The 19771-nt window shown below is 45.0% G+C and overlaps 1 protein-coding gene across 2 annotated transcripts in view; it reads left to right on the forward strand.

The window, feature by feature from the left end:
- Positions 1-19771, forward strand: part of PLS3 (plastin 3) — a 79612-nt gene that overhangs the window by 50488 nt on the left and 9353 nt on the right. For both annotated transcript variants that reach the window (XM_034781130.1, XM_034781128.1), the window contains exons 4-9: positions 8875-9038; positions 13491-13620; positions 14228-14360; positions 15988-16069; positions 16778-16943; positions 19314-19456. In XM_034781130.1, coding sequence (XP_034637021.1) covers positions 8875-9038; positions 13491-13620; positions 14228-14360; positions 15988-16069; positions 16778-16943; positions 19314-19456 — 818 coding nt within the window. The remainder of the gene's footprint in view (positions 1-8874; positions 9039-13490; positions 13621-14227; positions 14361-15987; positions 16070-16777; positions 16944-19313; positions 19457-19771) is intronic.

The raw sequence follows: 19771 nt of genomic DNA on the forward strand, positions 1-19771 counted from the left end.
TGAAGCTGACCTAAATCCCGGTGTAGATAGCAGTAGGCTGAGGGAAGAATTCTTCCATCGATGACTTATGCCAGCGGGCGAATCTCTCCTGTCAGCATAGGTAGTGTCTACACCGAGGCGCTACGCCGGCACAGCTGTGCTGCTGTCGCGTTTTAAGTGTAGCCAATCCCTTAGCTTCAGTTCTGCTGGAGTGTGTCCGAGATCTCTCCTTGCCATAAAGAAATCCAGGAAGGAGAATCACCTATGAAAGGTTCTCTAAGAACTGGGCAGGTGGTAGTAATCTGGTTGCTCTGGTTAACTGGCTTCATCCAGAATTAAAAGGACTCGCGCCCTGGCCAGCTTCACTGTGCAGAACTGTTCCTGCCATCTCCTTTCTCTTCAGCATCTGAGGGATGCATGCATGCCGTCTGCAAAGCCAGCGTGGAGGGTGTGCTCCACCTCAGACTCTGCCGCACAATGGAGGGGAGAGGAGATGCCTTCCAGAAGCTGCACAGCAGACAGAGGAGAGCTGGGGTTTGTTTGGAATGTGAAAACAAAATGGAGGTTGCTGCCGTGTGGACAAGCAGCCCTACAAAAACAGGGGCTGTCGTTGGGGGTGCGGTGGGAGGATGGAAGTGAATGGCAGCTTTGAAAGGGACCAGTGGCTGAAAGTGCAACCTTTAAAATGGCCCCTGATTGGTGTGCTTGTAATGCAATAGCTTATGGAAATAACTTGACTTGGGCTGCTGAAAGGTGGTGCCCTGACTGGCTGCGTCCAGATTTTGAGTGATGCACAGCGCTTGGGGCTTGCTCCAAATCTCAAATAAGGGCAGTCTCATCGTAATGTCGGGGTTCTTTATCGATCTGTAGCATTTTCCCCCCAAGGAGATGGGTATAGAACAAAATCTGTTCAACTTCTTTTCTCCTGCTTTCGTGTACTTCTATACCGGTGATGGCCTCCGGCTTGGAAACACCAAGGATTTAACATTTGTCATTTACTTCAGAGCAAGCAAAAAGTGTTGGCAAGGCAATAAAAAATGCTCCAGAAAGTTAACTTAAAGCAAATAAAAAGAGGATTTGTGATCCTGAAGGAGTTTGTCACGCCAAGAGCACATGTCCTTAAAAGGAAATGTGTGGGTTACTTTCCCCTCTTGCATCCTGTTATTTAAGCTATTTTAAGTTTTTGTCTGGAGGAAGCTGAGCCAGAACTGAAGTGGCTTTGATTTTTTTGCTTGTGGTTTTGTTGCGCCACCTGCATATGGGCAGAGCCTGATGCCATATATCATTGCAGTGACCTTTTAGTGGGTCCAGCATGCTGGCGTGGGTACGTCCTTCAGGAGAAATAGGAAACTTCGGATGAGCTGTAGTTTCCTTTCCATCAAAGTGTAATGATCACAGTCTGTAGTTTGCCTGTTAGAACGATTTCATATTTGCTTCCTTGGAGTCTTGGCTCTTCTGGTGGCCAAGTGTTGGTTCTGGAACAGGCTTTCTCGCTTGGGACCTTCAGCCAGTGAATCACTTTTTTTTTTTTTTTTTAAACTACTTTACTCCACTAATAATGAGCTGATGTCAAGACAACCTCCTGTCTTAAGTCTGGCCAAATAGTAGAGGCTTCCAGAAATACAGCAGATAGCATGCAGTGCATTTGTGGAGATGGTATACGGTGGCCTACTAGAACTTGCCAGCACACAATAAGGACCCTTGTAAACAAGTCTTGAATCCTATGTGCTGTTGTAATCTTGAAAATCTCTGATACACTAGTTCTGGCACTGGGCGGAGTAAGCCTCTGGAAGAGTAAATGTCCCTTGGTTCAGGGGCTAGAGCTCTTTGTCTTTTTATGGGAGTTACTTTCATTGGGTCACCACAAGGACCTGCTGAAATGGGAAGGGAGAAGGTTATGTCTCCAGACCATATAAATTAAGGCTGTGTATCTGTGTGCGCGCGCTCTCTCTCATATTAAGGTTGCTAGACTGTATAGCCCAGGGGTGGACAAACTTTTTGGCCCGAGGGTCACGTTGGGGTTGCAAAACTGGATGGGGGGCCAGGTAGGGAAGGCTCTGCCTGGCCTCCGCCCCCTCCCACTTCCCGCCCCCTGACTGCCCCCTCCAGAACCCCCAACCCATCCAGCCCCCCTTCTTCTTGTCCCCCTAACTGCCCCCTCCTGGGACTTCCCGCCCTTAACCGCCCCCTGGAACCCCACACCTATCCAACCCCCCCCTGTTCCTCATCCCTTTCTCCCCCCCCCCCGAACCTCTGCCCCATTCAACTGCCCCCGTCCCCTGACTGTCCCCCAGGGCCCCCGCCCTTTATACAGCTCCCTGCCCTGGCCCACTTACCATGCTGAGCAGAGCAGGATGTCTGGCTGCCACGCCGGCCAGAGCCAGACACGCTGCAGCTCTGCTCGGCTGGAGCCCAGAGCGCTGTGGGGGAGGTGGGGCAGCAGGGGAGGGGCCTCCCGGGCCACGAGCTCGGGGGCCGGGCAGGACGGTCCCACGGGCCGTAGTTTGCCCACCCCTGGTATAGCCCATACTAATATGCATCTCCATTCTGCTTATCCGTTCCCCTTCTCAAACTCTCTTCTGCCCATATCTCCACTCTCGCTTTTCTCCAGAACAGGCGTTCTGTATACCGTTGGATTGCTTGAATCGCGTTGTATCTAAATGTGAAACTTCACCTAGTACACAGGAGCTTACAATTCGCTCTGAGCAATGGTGACCATGCCGATAAGGTAATAGGCCCCTTCCATGACAAGGTAAATCGTAGACTTGTTGCTTTCTATCACAAAGATGGTCTGTGGCTTTGCCCTGCCCAGTAAAGATGTAGTAACTTTCTATAACTGATCTTTAAGGTGTTTAAGGTCCAGTCTGCAGGATTACTCTCAACAGTTTTTCTAAGTGCTTGGGTGCTTCTCAGTTATTCAGACTGATGCTATCCGGGCATTCCAGGGTTCTGCTCTGACTGCATTAAAACGGTTTAAATTCTGGGGCAGCGTATCATCAGACTTTAAAAACCTAAATCCATTGCTCTGTTGCCAAGGAGTTAAGGCTGAAAATGCAAGTCTCTGTGTATTGTAAACCCTGTGCTGTGCGGCCTGGTGGCTTGCAGCTGAGGCAAGCAGAAGAACTATTTAAGTTGTAAATCCCAATTGTAAAGCAGTTGGGACACTGATCTCCTTATAAAACAAGGCACAATGGCCACACCCTAATGCAGAGTGTTAAAATATAAGGGGGTTTTGTGTTGTTTTTCCCCAGGTTTTTGATCAGAGTAGTAACTCTTGCAAGCAGGTGATCCTGGCGTATCATTGTAACTGCAACCAAACTCAACAGAGCTGGGAAAAGATTTAAATAACGTTAACATAAGCTAGAAAGGGACTGTGGGGCTTGTTTACATGGTGCGTTAGCCCACATGAGTGGGGTGCAAATTCTAGTCCACCCCAAATGTGATGTGCACTAACCGGCCCGCGTGGACCCTGCTGGTGTGCACTACAAGTTGCCTGGTGTGCGTTAATGGGTACTGTTTGACATGGGACTTGTTAGTGCGCACCAGTAGGGTCCACACATGCCAGTTAGTGCACAACATGCTGATGCCACCTAGAGTTTATGCTCCCCTCGTGCGGACCCAGGTGCTGCCTGGACACGCCCGCAGTGTTATCGGCGTTATGGTGGTATACGTGTTACGCTCCGTGGTTGTGTGTTACTAGTCAGTGTGTAAAAGGGCTGAGGATGTGAGACAAGGGGTAAAACTTCGAAAAGGGCCCAAATCCTATTTTCGCAAGTGACCGAGGGACTTAGGCTCCTCAGTCCTCCTCCCCCCTCCCCCGCAGGGAAAGGCTCTGGTGGGGGGATGCAGCAGGGAAAAGCAGAGCCTTTTCGCCACTGACTCCCTCTGTTAGAGCCTTTCCCCTCTGCAGTGAAAGGCTACAGCAGCCTTTCCCCACAGCCTGCCTTCTGCCAGAGCCTTTCCCCGGCAGGTGTAACTACGCACGGCTGTGCGGACGCAGCATGTAGCTACGTGTCCGCTACACGCTGCCGCCGGTGGTGTGTGGTAGTGTCGATGGAGCCCGAGCGAGTCTATACAGCAATTAAACACCCACGTCTGTATCCGCTGACTCACGTTCGTGGAGCTCAGGCGGTTGGGCTGTTTAATTGCGGTGTCGACATTTGGGCCCGGGCTCTGGGGCCCTTCCCCCTCGTGGGGTCTCAGAGCTTGGATTCCAGCCCGAGCCCAAACGGCTACGCTGCAGTTTTACTGCCCCTAAGACGGAGTCAGCTGAGACAGGCCAGCCGTGGGTATGTGATTGTAGTGTCTAAGTGTCTAGCGGTGGTCTGTCTGCTTGCAGGCGAAGGAGGAATTCTTGGTCAATTCATCATCCATTTTTTCCATAAGTGTTCTGAGAACCTGATTAAGAGCATGTGCCATTGGGTTCCTTTGAAATGTCCAGCCATTCAGGATATGGTTGGTGATATAAATAAGTTTTTTCCAATAAACAAATATTTGATTATTTTGGAGTAATTTTTGATCTGCAAGAAATCCCAGAGTAAATGATTATCAGAAGCATGAGAAATTTGGTTTAGTGATTAGCTTAAATTGTGATATAATCAGCTGAAATGTCTCTGTTAAGGGACTAGCATTGTATGTCTGTGATCTTTGCCTTTGGGATAGAGTTGGTGAGCTTTAGAATAAATCGTTTGCCAAGAGATGGTGAACCAGGCATGACAACTGAAGTTCTATATTATCTGTCTGCATCAAGTCGGCCTTTTGTTTTTCTTATAAGGCTGTCCCAGCATTCTGAAATAAAAGAAGCTTCCATCTCTCTCTCTCTCTCCCTCCACCTCTGTGCCTTTCACTGGAGAGCGAGCTGTCATTTAGTGAAAATGTCTTCCGTAATAAAGCACTTATGAGGGCAGAGCTTTCCCGTCTGTTTTTAAAGGTAACTCTAATTTCCTCTGAAAGCACCTGAAAGGATGTGGAAAGCACTTTGTATAGACTGGATGGAATTTCAAATGAGCAAACCAGGGCTTTAGAAACAAACTAGCTAAAATTGCAAGTCCCTCTTGTGGCCAGTCCTTACTTACGGTATCTCCTCTAATTCTGGAAGTGGTGGTTTCTCTTCTGTTCTGCAAGAAGTACAGGGGGAAACGTTGTGAACCCGCAGCTGGTGACATTCCTGGAGTGGTCTGTACCTTTAGGGGAGAGGAGAATTTGCTGGACCTGTGACATAGGCCTGAACTCCAAATAATGCCCGCTGGCATTAAAGGCTTTCTCCTCTGTGATGCAGGGTGTGGATCCAAAGCAGCTGGCCAGCCCTGAAGGTTGGCTGGCCTCTTTCCTGAGCTCTAGGGTTGGGGACTTTGCAAGTAAAACTTCCTCACTATCTTCCAGCCAGCTTCCCATCGTGTGAAATCCCATTCGTCACCTGTCCCGGGACACCTCTGGATAAACACAGATGTGCTGTAGGCAAACCTGGGTTGCAAATATTTTTTTATATACAAGTTTGAGGTGTCCGGAATGAAAATAAATGAGGAATAGAAATAAAAATCACAACTGCCCTCCTGTCTTGGCTAAAGTATGTATCTAAAGCTGCAAGTAGGCAGCTTTTGGCTTGGTTATTTCCTTTGTAGACAATGGTTGGCAGTCATGACTTGGACAAATGTTAGCTTAAGATTCAGCAGAACTCTGCACAAGTGTCTCTGGGCTGCGCTGACTTATTTGGCACAAGTGCAGAAGGTTCTGGTGGGTCATTATGAACCCAAGACTTAGCACTGATTTGCAGAGGTATTTGGGGTGAAATTGAAGGACCTCTTAAGGCCAGAGCTGGCCCTCTGCACAGGAGTGAATTGCCTCCTTCATGCATTGGGCATTTTCATTGGCTTCTAGGCAGTGAAAGGATCTACATTAAGGAGCTAGTCTGTGCTAAAATGAGACATTTTAATGAAAGACGCTGTGATTTATCTCCAGGGGAAATAGCTTGCTGATGACATCTCACTGCTGTGCTTAATAAAGCTTGCTTTGTAAGCTTATATTTTTGGAATAAAGTTCTAAAATTGAAGGCCAGACAGCAGTGTTTTTCACTAAAATTACTCCTTGGTCAAATCACGTTGTATTTTGTCAGCATTACTGGAAGGGCTGCAGTTGTGTATAGGATTTTAATCTTTTTAGTAATTCACATTGGAATACTTTTGATTGTATTGCATTTTAAGGAAGAATTTAGGAGTGACTATAGGGTTGTACTATGGTATCTTGGACACCTGCCATTAAACCATTTACATTTCATTTTCTTGTGAACTTACTTTAAAATACCACATGGAGCTGGGAAACGGAGCCGGTTGGGGTCGGGTCAAATGAGGGGTTTCTTTACTAGAACACTTGCTAGGCAAGATCTAATCAGGCTTTCAGCGCTGTTGTTAAATTAACTAAAATTTAGATAATTAATCAGACTTTTCAATGATTTTAATGTGCTGTTGTTTTTTCTTTGTTTAAAGGTGGTTGTGTTAGATCAGTAAAGACTGACCTTGATTATAATTTTTTTGGCTGGGTCTTAGATTAATGCAGGATTAGTTCCGAGTGGTTCTGTGTGTTGCCACAATCCAGTAGAGCCTGCAACAACCTGGCATCTGAACGTGCTCTAGGGACAGACGTTGCTTCTGGGGCAGGCTGTTTAAATTCTGCGCTCTCGTAGGAAGGCGCTTGTGTTGTGACTAGAACGCACATTTGGTCAAAGCACTGATCTCCTCCCGGAGAGGGTACGAGGAGTGAAGACTAGGGTGCGCTTGTTGATCTTAAGGCATAAGAACTTACATGGGTGACTCCCACAGATGCATTTGGCTGAATCCAGCTGAAGATACCTCCACACTGATTTATACCTGCCTCTGGAGATTTCCATTACTTGCATCTGAAGAAGTGAGGTTCTTACCCACGAAAGCTTATGCTCCCAATACTTCTGTTAGTCTCAAAGGTGCCACAGGACCCTCTGTTGCTTTTTTCTGAAAATACCTGTGGCCGCCGGAGCTGCGAGGAGCTGTGGTCTCTGTTTTCTGCAGCAGACCAGCTCTCTGGGGGAGGCAGGCTTGGCAGTACACAGCTGGTGTGACTGGTGGCTGTAACTGCAGCGCTGTGGAGGGAAAAGAATGAAAGACTAAGGCCCTAATGCCTGTCCTGGGGGAGGGGAGGAGGGAAAGAGAGATAGAGGCAATTGCTTCACTTTCAAACAAGAGCAGCTGCTGTATCTAGGGGACTAGCCGGTCTCGGCCATTTTCTCTGGGACCAAGGCCCTTTGTTATTTCAGAGACTGCTTGTGGCTGTTAAGTGAATCTTTTGCTACTGAGCAGGCCAGTGGACAGCACTGGAGAGGGAAGTCCTTCCTTCCAACTCCTAATTTCACATGGGCAGCAGCTCGGCTTCTATAAGGGCCTGGTCTAAGTGCTATCCAGGCTGTCACTGGTGAAGTGGCCCCATCCCCTAGGAACTGGATTAACCTCTCTCCCCCGCACCTTGCGTTGATGTAGGGCACAGTCTGTTAACGACGTGGGGCCGCTGTTGGCCTCAGCGGTTAGCCCGTGAAGGCACTGTACTCTCGACGCTGCGTTGTTCCAAACTGGTTCCAAAGAGAACCAGTGCACAACGAGGAAGAATGGTGGGTGAGTCAGGAGGTGGCACTCTTCGCTCTGCCAGTGAACCAACACCCCCTCAGGGCTGGTGGAGGAGGAGCAGTCTTCCAGATGAGACCTGTAGGGGGCACTAGACCCAGCACCTTTGGTAAATTATGTTCTGCTGATCCAAGCTACTCTTAAGATTTCTGTGGGATGCAGGATAATTGTTTCTTGTCCCTGAACTGTTGTGTAGTGTGTTGGTGTTAGTTCTGACCTGCAATGCCACATATACCTGTATTTCAGTGGCAGGGAAAACATTTGCTACGTGGCATTGTGTGACTGTAAAATAGTGGGGATCCACTTGTATGAAAGGCAATAGATAAACTGAAAATCTTGTCCCTTGTCCCAGTCTCCTCCTCCTTACCCAAGGAGGTGCTTACTTAAGCCTATTACTAAGTATCCAGTGGCGCTATAACTTGATAGCTGATTATCAAACCAAACGTCATGGCATAGCGCTCTTTGGCAGCTCACAGTAAATGTTACCAAAGTGATTAATCGGTTCTGTATTTGATTTTTTTTTTTAAACATCTTTAGATTCAGAAAGCATGGGATCTTACACCAATAATTTAAACTAGAGGGGGGTGTTTAGGATGTGTATTCTTACTCAGACAATATATTAAAATGAGTCTTGTACAAGACGTGGGTGCTGGTACTACAAAGACTTAGGCAATACAAAACCTTGTGCAGGTGAGCAATCCCCTTCAAATCGAGTCTGACGTCAGCTGGCTTACGTGCAGCATGTAAAATCAAGCCCGCTAGTCTGTGCAGGATCAGCGCCTCACTGCCTGTGCTTGCCTGCTAAATTTAAAGCCCATGCATTGAATGCAGGACCTCCAAGGCCCGGGTTTGACCCTGGTCACGCACGGAATCAGGCATCTCACAAAAAACGAGGATGTTGTGCCAGCTTGCTCATGTCAGCGTGGGCAACTTTTCTTTAGTTCCCTCTGTTTAATTCACATTCTTGGTGAATCCAGTTTACAGTTAGGAACAGCCGGTTTGTCTGATGCAGGTAGATTTGGATCTAAAATGAGTAGACTACTTAGGATATTTATCTCATGTTCAGTATCATTGCATCTCTGTGCCTTACAGAAATGACAAAACAAATGGGCAGACCCATTTTACGTTTCAGTAGAGCATATTGGGGGATTTGGGGTTAATTTATTTTGGTGACAGCAGGGATGTACTTCCAGGAGGATTAACTTGTTTCTACAATTCTCTCCTTTTTTCTCCCCCCGATTATGTAAAGATCTCAACAGCAATGGATTCATTTGTGATTATGAGCTGCATGAACTCTTCAAGGAAGCTAATCTGCCTCTCCCAGGATACAAAGTGAGAGAGATCATTCAGAATCTTATGATTGACAGTGACAAGAACAAGGATGGGAAGATTAGCTTTGAAGAATTTGTGTTTGTAAGTATATTTCTGCATTCCCCTGCAATTGAGCTAACCGTGTTTTTGCTGTAGGGTTTTGTGACAAGGACATAGTCTGAACTGCTTTAGATGAAGTCTAATAATAATGGGTATAACTTCTCATTCCATTCACCCGGATCACAGACTGTCTACTTCGTATTAGGGCTTGATATATTTTTTTTAAGACAGTTTTGAAGTTAATGCTTAGTGCTTCTAGAAACACTGTCTGATAGGCCCAGCCTTTCCTACCAAAGTACTGGCCTTCCCCAGGGGAAAAAGCAGGGTTACTTTTGAAGGAATGGAGCAGAAAATGTCTCACAACTTTCCCAGTGTGAAATCTGTCTGCCTTAGAGAGGCTGAAGGTCGTTCCTTTCTAGGGTGACTTGGCGTTTTCTGAGTAGAGGGAAAGGTTCTTTCACTTATCAAACCTCAGAAGATCCTGACTTGAAATTGACTTGATCTTTCCAAACGCTTTTTAGGTCCCCAACCCAAACCAGGATTGATGTGATGGGATCTATGCACTCATGCCACTTCGCATCTTGCTAAGCCCTAGTCTCCACTAGAAAACTAGGTCAACATAACTACGTTGGTCAGGGTGCGGAAAATCCACACCTCTACATGTCGGAGTTAAGCCGACCTATGACCCCATGTAGACTGCAGTAAGTTAACAGAGGAATTCTTCCATCAACCTAGCCACCGCCTCTCGGGGAGGTGGATTACCTACGCCAGTGGGATAATTTTAAGTGTAGATAAGCCTTAAGTCCTGTCCTACTTCCTGGATCGTGGCTAGTTAATGCTTGGTTCCCCAGACTAGTGGAGCAGAAGGAAAGGAAAGTTTCTTACCTCTCGAGTGCATGTGACTACAAATCACTTGAGAATCTTCTGTTTGTTACAAATGAGGGTGGGAGGCAGGTTTATAAGGTACACTTAGTGATTCGTTCTAGGTGCTGGTCTGATTGATTTAACTTTCACCATTGGCCTGCTTTTCCCTTCTGAGGAGGATAATCTGGAAGACAAATCTAGAAGCTGGCCTTTGACTCTAAAAAGGGATCAGAAAAAGTGAAGTATTTCTGGCAAAGGCTTTCTCTGAAAGACTGTACCCCCTTTACACTCTGACGGTGATGTGACAGCAATGCCACAGAATGTGTGGGGTGAGGAGGACAGCTGTTTCTATGTGCAAAACTTCTCTTGATTTCTTTTAACTTAGCTTCAACTTTTTGTTTCTCAGTTATTTTCAGACCCTCTGAACTCTTGAGTTCGGAGCAGAATAGTAAGTGGGAGTTCATTTGCAGTTTGTGAGCACTTGCATGTTGGGTGCATGTTTCAAATGCCAGTTTGCACTGGTTCATAATTCTAACTTGCACTAGAACACAGTTTAAAAGATTCTCATCCACATAAGTGAAGTGTTTAATAATTTTGTATGTTAATAATATGAAGATCTCCTACCAGCAACTAACCTCTGTGGGAAGACCATCAGATCTAGCACAATACTGCTTATGAAGTTTATTTATAAAAGTGTAGAAAGAGGGCATGTTACAGTTTCAGTATAATTACTTGGAGAAAAAATATGAAGGAGGAGAAAGACTTATTTGGGGTTGACCAAGATTTCATTGCCAAAAAGTGGTCTTAAAATGAAGGGTTGGCTAGCCTTGTTCCTTTGAATGACTTCAACAGTAGGGTACTGGAGCAGCTCCTTGATTGGTCATGGAAAATAAAATAAAAGCACCTAGGTAACTTATTAAAATGAAAGTAATTCATCTAGTGAGCAGCTTGTTACTTTTCAAAACGGTTTGCAAAGCGGTCGTAGTAAACCTGCCATCTGAAGTGCACTGCTTCTAAAAGAGGATTTAAAAGGGTCCGTTTGAATAGTCCAACAAATCGTTCACTGTGCCAGGCTGCACGTTTCCAAATTTGTAATCAAAAGATCTGTGGCACAAACTCACTCCATCCCCTGTGGAGGCTGGATCCTCTGGTCCAGCCAAGCTGTCTCTGGTGCAGGCGTGATGGGGGGAGAGGCGATGTTGCTGAATGCCACCTTTGTGCTACCCCATCCTGGTGGCAGCAGGGGCTGATTCAGTTTGGTATCTAATGCTGTGCTGACTGGCCATGTCTCTGGCGCAGAGGGCTTTAAGGAGTAGGGAATGGGGACAAAGCTAGCTACAGTCACTCTGCTACTGGGGGCTTCCCTCTGCTGCCCTGTTAAGACAGGCTTACAGGCGTGTTCTGCTACCAGAGCTGCAGATAAAGAAAACATTGAAAAATATGTTGGGCCACTAGAGGAATGCTTAGTCCTGCCCATGCCAAAGGATCACACTACAAGCTGTACCAGAAGAAGGGGGATTGCTGAGACCGGTAAGCAACAGAGATGTTCTAGAGGGAGGGAGGGATAGCTCAGTGGTTTGAGCATTGGCCTGCTGAACCCAGGGTTGTGAGTTCAGGGATCTGGGGCAAAAAATCTGTCAGGGATGGTTCTTGGTCCTGCTAGTGAAGACAGTGGGCTGGACTAGATGACCTTTCAAGGTCTCTTCCAGTTCTAGGAGATGGGATATCTCCATATCAAAAAATAGTGAGCACTGGGGGCAGGGAGGAGCTTGAGCACCAGACACTGAAATCTGAGATGGTAACTGAGAGCCCTACCCGAGCCTTGCCCCTGAGCACCATGGGAGTCTGTCTGACACCTACACAGTATTGACAGCCTTTCAGTGACGGGTGTAGGCACCCCTTGCTGAAGACAGAAGTCAGTCCCTTCAGGAGGGTCGAAGTCGATTGAGAATGGTTGGGTAGAGATGTTCTGACATGCACTTTCTTCCTTTTCTCCTCTCTCCAACCTCACCAAGAATCCCAGGCCTGAGGGCTTTTAGAAAGATGCTCCATACCCAGCGTTCTTCTGAGATTCTGACATTACCCCAGTTCTCCTGGACGTGCATTCAGTGTGCCCACAAATGCTGCCTTTGGAATTCCGAAATGCTTGGCAAGGCTGCCGAGAGCTGCACAGGAGAGTAGATATTAGATTTAAGCCAAAATACTGGATGGGTTTGAAGGAGACTGGCCTGCTGCCCTCTTGGTTAATCTCTGTTGCCCATCATAAGGCCCCCTTGGAGTAGTAGCTTTGAGTTAGCCAGGATATGGCAGACTAGCTACGGTGTGTGACTAACGCTACTGCTCCAGCTTGGTGTGTGGAATTGTGCCATGCTGGGAACAAGGTCTGATTGTTACAAGAAATGGGGGCTTATCTTCAGCTCGTCAGTGCCAAAACTGTGCCTTTTACACACGAGAAGCAGAAGGTGCAGTATTACTGCTGAGGCAGAGGGGGAAATGTGTGTACCTGGGAACTGTGTAAAGAGGAAAAGGAAATACGAGAGGACACCATGCATCTTTAATGCACTAGGGAAAGGGGCAAAGTCGTCCTGCATGGAGAGCGTTCCTCTGTGGAGCAGAAGCTGGAGTTTAGAGCGCTTGGGTGCTTTTCCAGGAGGATATGCCAGCTGGGAAGCTTTCAGTAAGAGTGCAGAAAAACTGGATGATTGTCAAAACCCCAAGAGGATGGCTGAGTCTCACTTAGGCAAATATTTCATGGAAGATACAAGGTGTGAGGCAAGATTGTTGTTAGCCCACGTAGAGGAGCAGATAGGACTGGGGCTCAGCAGGGACTAGCACGAGGAGAGCAAAATGGTGAGCTCTTGGAGGTGTGGACAGCTGATTGGGTTACGATAGTTCTAGGCAGAGGTAACCTCTGAGATGATGGTGATTTCTTGATGTGAATTAGTTTTTCTTTCCTAATAATTAGCTCAATAGACAGTACATTAATATCTGCAAAGAAATCCCAGCATGAGATTTTCCATGCTGAAGATTCTCTCTTAACCTCAAACATCAAGAGCGTGTACTGATTTGGTCTGTTGAAAAGTTTGTTACCTAGCAATAGCCTAATATGGTAGGAAAGTCACTGCTGCAGTCCATCTTAGAGCTGTATTATTTCACACTTGCTCAGATTTGCTTTAAAGAACTCAGATTTTTGTTTTCTGTGGGATGTGGACAAAGTCACATCTGTATGAACTAAAGACACATCCACATGAGCTGTCCTGCTTACGCAAACTGGTTAAAATTGTGCAACAGCTTTCTGAATTGTTTTGCTCACATGGAGAATGCATGTATACTTGCTGTCAGACTGCAGAGTTTTGAGCTCTTCTGGTGGCCTCTTGAAACTGAACTAAAATAATAAATGTATGTAAGTTACTGGCTTCTTAAGGCTTCCATTTGTGTAGGTGTTTGTACTACTTGATTTGATTCAATCTAATGGAACCACATTGTTTCCCCCCATAGTAAATTTAAATCCAGCATTATTTTGCTAGACCAGTCTTATGTTTACTGATTATATTACAAAGTTTGTTTAAACATGTGTTTTCCAGTTTATAAAAATGAATGTTTGACTAAACAAAACTTTTTGAACTGTAGATTTTCCAAGAACTGAAAAGCAGTGAGATTGCTAAGACTTTCAGAAAAGCCATCAACAGAAAAGAGGGAATTTGTGCTATTGGTGGAACGTCCGAGCTCTCCAGTGAAGGAACACAACATTCTTATTCAGGTATTTCTCTGACATTCGAGTGCTTTCTTGAGTAAACAAACCAAACCCTAGAACTAGCAAGTTTAATGAACTGGCAGAAAACAAGCTCATATGTTTGTTTGTTTTCCCCCCTGAATAGTCAGATTGAAAGACGAGCAAGGCTAAATATCAAGTGATGCTACGTTAGCTCTGTTTAAGTTGAGTGTGTCCACATTCCTGTTTTAGATTTATCCTGCTAGCGATTTCAGTTTGCTGATCTAGTCGTCGTGCATTTGACTATAGCCAGCTCAGTGAGTGACTTGTACTTCGAAAACTCCTCTACTACGACAGAGGATAAAAAGCTGTGAATTTGACTCTTATGACCAATCAGTGCTTCATTTGTAATGATAGAGGTGCCGGGGCTCAAACAATTAGGTGCCGGGGCTCAAGTTGTTTTTTTACATTGATAATGGATGCAGCAAGCCAAAGGTGACGGGGCTATGAACTGCCAAGCCCCCGGCAAGCTCTGGCACAAATTAGGCCCTGTGACCCATCAAATTAAAATGGAGTGCAGTAATGACAGTGCACTGATCAATTGTATCTCTGCTGTAAAAAGCCTGCGTTTGCTTTACGATTGCACTCGTTTTAGAGGAAGAAAAATATGCCTTTGTAAACTGGATAAACAAAGCCTTGGAAAATGATCCCGACTGCAGGCATGTTATTCCAATGAATCCAAATACAGACGACCTGTTCAAAGCTGTTGGAGATGGGATTGTTCTATGGTAAGTCGTAAGTCTCTTTCCTACAGAAGTCCTGTCATTGGGACTTGGCTCTTCACTCCAGGCTGATTTTCTGCCCCGGTATGTTTGGATAGAATACTTTGCCCATATACAAAGGGGTATGTCGTCACTGCAGACTTTCGCGGCAAGAGAGTGCTTTTGCTTTGATGCCAGCGTTTGATGATGTGGGGGAAACTGGAGTTATCTATTGTCTGTCGACTCTGACTTCTCTTTGGGTTTGAAATGTAGTTTACCTCTCCCTGCTTCCCCTCAGAGGCTTGGATGTTGTATTAGCAACATTTAGCTTGGCACACTCATCTCGTTACACACTGACTTTCTGGAAAAGTCTGTCCTACAAAAACCCAGCTGCGTTCATAGATGCACAGAAATGTGTGACAGTGACCTGTGGGGGCATGTTCTGACATCAGTCCAGTTTCCTTACTTACCTGTATCTCGAATCACTATCATGTCCCTTGTTGGAAGCCTCAACAGAGGCTAAGGATGAATGTGTCTAGCAATAGGAGCTCTGAATACCTGATCTACTTCCCATTGACTCTAATGGTAGCTGGATTAGGCTCTAGGTCTAGGACTAAGGTGGGGCCCATTAGTAGGGAAACTTGCTCTGATGTTCTCTGCAAAATTTGGAGTCTACTCTCCAGAGCCATCAAACAGCCTACATTTTTACTCTGTAGAAACGGCTTTTAGATTTAAAAGCAAAGTGGAATGGTATTCCAGTGGCACTGTAGCAAAAGGCTGAAGATTTATTGTAGGTTAGGCATTGCCTTTTTTCACTTTGATGATGTCTTTACCTGCCTTGTTTTGACACCTGCCCCTCTGTGATATAGAAGTAGGACTAAGTGGGGAACAATTTATAATGTAAAGCAAAAAGTCTGCTTCGATTCATCGTGCCAGCTGATGCCTGAAGCATTGCTCTACAGACTGACTAGTGGAAAAACCCATTCTGAGCCTTTTGTGAATTCACTTCACATGCCATCTCTTCCGAATGTGTGCACTGTCTGGGTTTTTATTTTGGAATTCATGTTTAATATTAGCAAGTTGTCTCCTTTCTAAGTATGGTGAACCACATAACGTGGTTAAATTGGAAGAAAACAAATCTTCACTCTAGACTGTACAGCAGAACAATGGGTCTTCACTCGTTTGCTGACGGTATTGTGAATAATTCATGTGTTTTTACTCATAGACTCATAGACTTTAAGGTCAGAAGGGACTAGTATGATCATCTAGTCTGATCTCCCACATGATGCAGGCCACAAAAGCTGACCCACCCCCTTTCCCTTGACTCAGCTGTTGAAGTCCCCAAATCCTGTGATTTAAGGACTTCAAGTCGCAGAGAATCTTCCAGCTAGCGACCCCCGCCCCATGCTGCGGAGGAAGGCGAAAAACTCAAGCAACTGAGCTAGTTCCGAGATGGTTGTTACTGTGTTGAAAGTTTCATCAGGCTTAACTATAAATTACAAACACATTCCTGATGTCACAAATCTAAACCTTTTATTTTAAACAACTGAGGACAAAGTATCTAATCAAATCTCATTATTATTCTGCTTATTTGCAACAACTTGTGTTAGGATTAAACGCTTAATGGTGTTTGAATATTTTTGTCTTTTGTCAGTAAAATGATCAATCTTTCTGTTCCGGATACAATTGACGAAAGAGCAATCAACAAGAAAAAACTCACACCATTTATAGTTCAGGTATGGTATAAAAAGACTTTCATTATCTCTGACAAAGATTGAAATCATGCAGGGCTTGTGAGGGGAGCTGAATACAGCAACCCATGGAATTAATTCATGACTCTGGTCCAGAGCAGACATCAGTTTTAATTGTATTTAATAATTTAAAGGAATCTCTGTACTGTGCATTAAATGGGTAATGTTCTGTAAATATTTCTACGGGCAAGAGGAATGATGTAATGCTAAAAGCTGCTAAGGGTCCCCTTCACAGGCTTTATTCAAACTGAAATGCTGTAGCTATCTACGTACCTCTAGGTTTATGCTGCTATTATCAGAAGGGCGGCCCATAGGTGTGCATGTATGTTTGTATTAGAATACACAACATAGTAAATTGATACATGTTGAATACACAAACTATGTGCCTGTGTGCACACACAATATTTTAATGAACACTTTGATTTTCCAGTCTTAATCTTGTTGATGCCACTAGATTTGACTCAGAGGCTGAAACTAAAAACCAGACACTGAAATTAAACCCTTGGGTCTAATTCAATTCTTATTAATTCAGTCCTTCGATGAGAATGCCTTTAAAAAACTCCCTTGGAGTCTAATGCAGCTGTAATTACTATAAAACGGCAAGGTTTCTTCTGCTAAAAGCAGGGAAGTCCCCAGGCTGTGCGCACTGAACAAAAGGCAGCGCGACCTTTCATTGAGTTGTCTTGTTTACAGGAAAACTTGAACTTGGCATTGAATTCCGCCTCTGCCATTGGGTGTCATGTTGTCAATATTGGAGCCGAGGACTTGAGGGAAGGGAAACCACATCTGGTGCTGGGGCTTCTCTGGCAGATTATTAAGATTGGCTTGTTCGCCGACATCGAACTCAGCAGAAATGAAGGTAGCAACAAACTGTCAATGATTGTTTATCCTTAGTCAAGCCTAACCTTAGGGTGACCAGATAGTAAGTGTGAATTGGGATGGCGTTGGGGAGTAATAGGTTGCTTATATAAGACACAGCCCCTGGTCACCCTGCCTAAACTGTCTCACATTACTGTCCTGTGGGGAGGGGGAATATATGAATGAGACTTGAAATTACTCATTTCAGCAGCATTGCTCAGCCTGAGGGACATTGCCTTTCAGCTGTGGGTCCTTCATGCCACATTCTTCTCATCCAGCCAATCTACTCTTCATTTTTCTTCCCCTTCTCTGCAAAGGGACTTCTCTTACTGATCATTTTGATCAGTGGTCAGCAACCTTTCAGAAGTGGTGTGCCGAGTCTTCATTTATTCACTCTAATCTAAGGTTTCGCGTGCCAGTAATACATTCTGAGGTTTTAGAAGGTCTCTCTCTATAAGTCTATAATATATAACTAAACTATTGTTGTATGTAAAGTAAATAAGGTTTTTAAAATGTTTAAGAAGCTTCATTTAAAATTAAATTAAAATGCAGAGCCCCCCGCACGGGTGGCCAAGACCCGGGCAGTGTGAGTGCCACTGAAAATCTGCTCGCATGCTGCCTTTGGCACGTGTGCCTTAGGTTGCCTACCCCTGGTTTTGATTGTGAAGAAACTGCTTTGGGTTCTCAGATTGAGATGTCCTGAACCCTCCCAGCACTTTATGGAGTTGGCTTGAATAGGCTGGATGGCACGCGCTGGTAGTGTGGCTGCATTTCAATGGTAGCAATAGCGACAAGATTTTCTTGTCATGGGCCCACCTTGAGCTAAAGCTTGAGCACGTGTTCTGTGAGCAATGATAACTTCTGACTGGGAATGGGGGAACCGCTAAATGTCCATAGACCATTAATTGGATGTATTTCTATCTGCAAGTAGATGTTCTCAAATCACAGGGCATCCTTGTGTGATGCTTAGAGCTGGTCAAAAAGCATACCTTCTTTTCTCAGATTTTTTGTAACTAAAATTTTCTGGGTTTTTGACAGAAACCTCCCAAAACTGTTTCTTGCTCGCGCGCTCGCTCGTTCTCTCTCTCTCTTTTTTTTTTTTTTAAACCAAATGGAAATTTTCACAGAACATTTTTTTGACAAGATTAAATGAAAAATATTCAACCAGGTCTATTAGTGTCCAGGGTACATCACCTGAGTATCAATGCTAATGTTCTCTCTGCTCTAAAACTCCAGGCATCAAAGAACAAGTACATTAACTCTCTCCTTCGTTATGTCTTGATGCACCTCTCTGGTTGTTGAAGTTTGTTACAAGATAGATCTTGCTTACTGAATATGTAGCCAGCTGACTAAAATAAAAGGTGTAATCTTTAAACCATAATCTTGAAACTGGCTTGGATGTTAAATCAAGCAAAATGTCTGGCTGCCTAGTGGTTAGGGCACCTGGACTTTTGACATGATCAGCTCTTCTGAATGAGGCAGAATTGGACCGAGGCAGAACTTGGATGGGGGCCCCCTTCCTGCAGGCAGTGGTGTTAGTGATTCGGCGAGTGGCATTCTCTTGGTAGAGCTCGAAATGCTGACCCTTAGGGAGAGACTTCAGAAGATGTTTGGATCACAAATAACTGCACGTTGGCCATTTCCCATCTTCAACCACCTAAATTCCCCTGGCACCTTTCGGTAGGGTAGCTTAGCTTTCCTTTCCCTTGTCAGTGACCATGGAGTGATGCTGCAGGATGCCTGCCACACGTAGCTGCTAAGTGATCCCACCAGTCAACAAGCTCTGGGATCTTTGTGGACTAACCGTGCCGCACAAAGACTTGGGTGTGACTTTGGTTTCCTTTTTTATTACATTTTCCCTTCCCCCATCGCTACCAATGTAAGTAACATTTGGGTATAGAATTTCCAAATCTGCTCCCTAACACCCATCAGCAATGGACTTACAGCAGTGGTGTATTTGTAGTTGTAGTCATTTATCAGAAAAACAGATGTGAAATCGCTTACACACTGATATTTAAAATGGAAGGGCATGTCCCAAATAAACCAGTTACATTGCCTCAACCTGCAGGGTTGTAACTGGAGCTGATCAACAAATGTAAGTATTTTCGGGAGTGTGGGATGGGGGGAATCCTTCTAGAAACATGTTATATGGAATATTATGATTTTTTTAAAAATTATTTTTATTGGAAAAACCAAGGTATGTTGGCAGAATCAGAAATTATTAGAGGAAAAACTTTGATATGGTCAGTCATTTTTTTTGTCCAAATTTCTTGGGTGAAATTTTTTTCAGCCAGCTCTAACTGCAACTTAGAAGAAGGCCTCTTTTTAAACCAAGACTGTCCTGTATTTATGCATGTCTGTTTGCCTCTAGCTTTGGCTGCCTTACTTCGTGATGGTGAGACTTTGGAGGACCTTATGAAACTGTCCCCCGAAGAGCTGCTTCTAAGATGGGCAAACTTCCATTTGGAAAACGCAGGGTGGCAGAAAATCAATAACTTCAGCTCCGACATCAAGGTAATTGGAGCTTTGCTTCTGTGAGGAGCGGCCAGATGCATCTGAGCCAGGTTGCTGGGGTGAAGTGTGTGTGTGTGTGTGTGTGTGTCTGTGTGTGTGAGAGAGAGATTTGTGCAGTACTTACTTCTCTCCTGAATTCTTACATAAATCATTAACCAGTTAGGCCCTGATCCTGCAAACACACACTTGCTTTTAACTTCCCTGCCCTGAGTCTGATTTCAATGGGACTCTCAGGTTGGTGAAGCGGAGCACCTGTTAGTGTTTGCAGGATCCAGGCCTGCTTTACTTCAATAGAAGAGCCGACGCTGTCCTCGT

The sequence above is a fragment of the Trachemys scripta genome, chromosome 9 (assembly GCF_013100865.1).
Source record: "Trachemys scripta elegans isolate TJP31775 chromosome 9, CAS_Tse_1.0, whole genome shotgun sequence".
In the NCBI taxonomy this organism is placed as follows: domain Eukaryota; kingdom Metazoa; phylum Chordata; order Testudines; family Emydidae; genus Trachemys; species Trachemys scripta.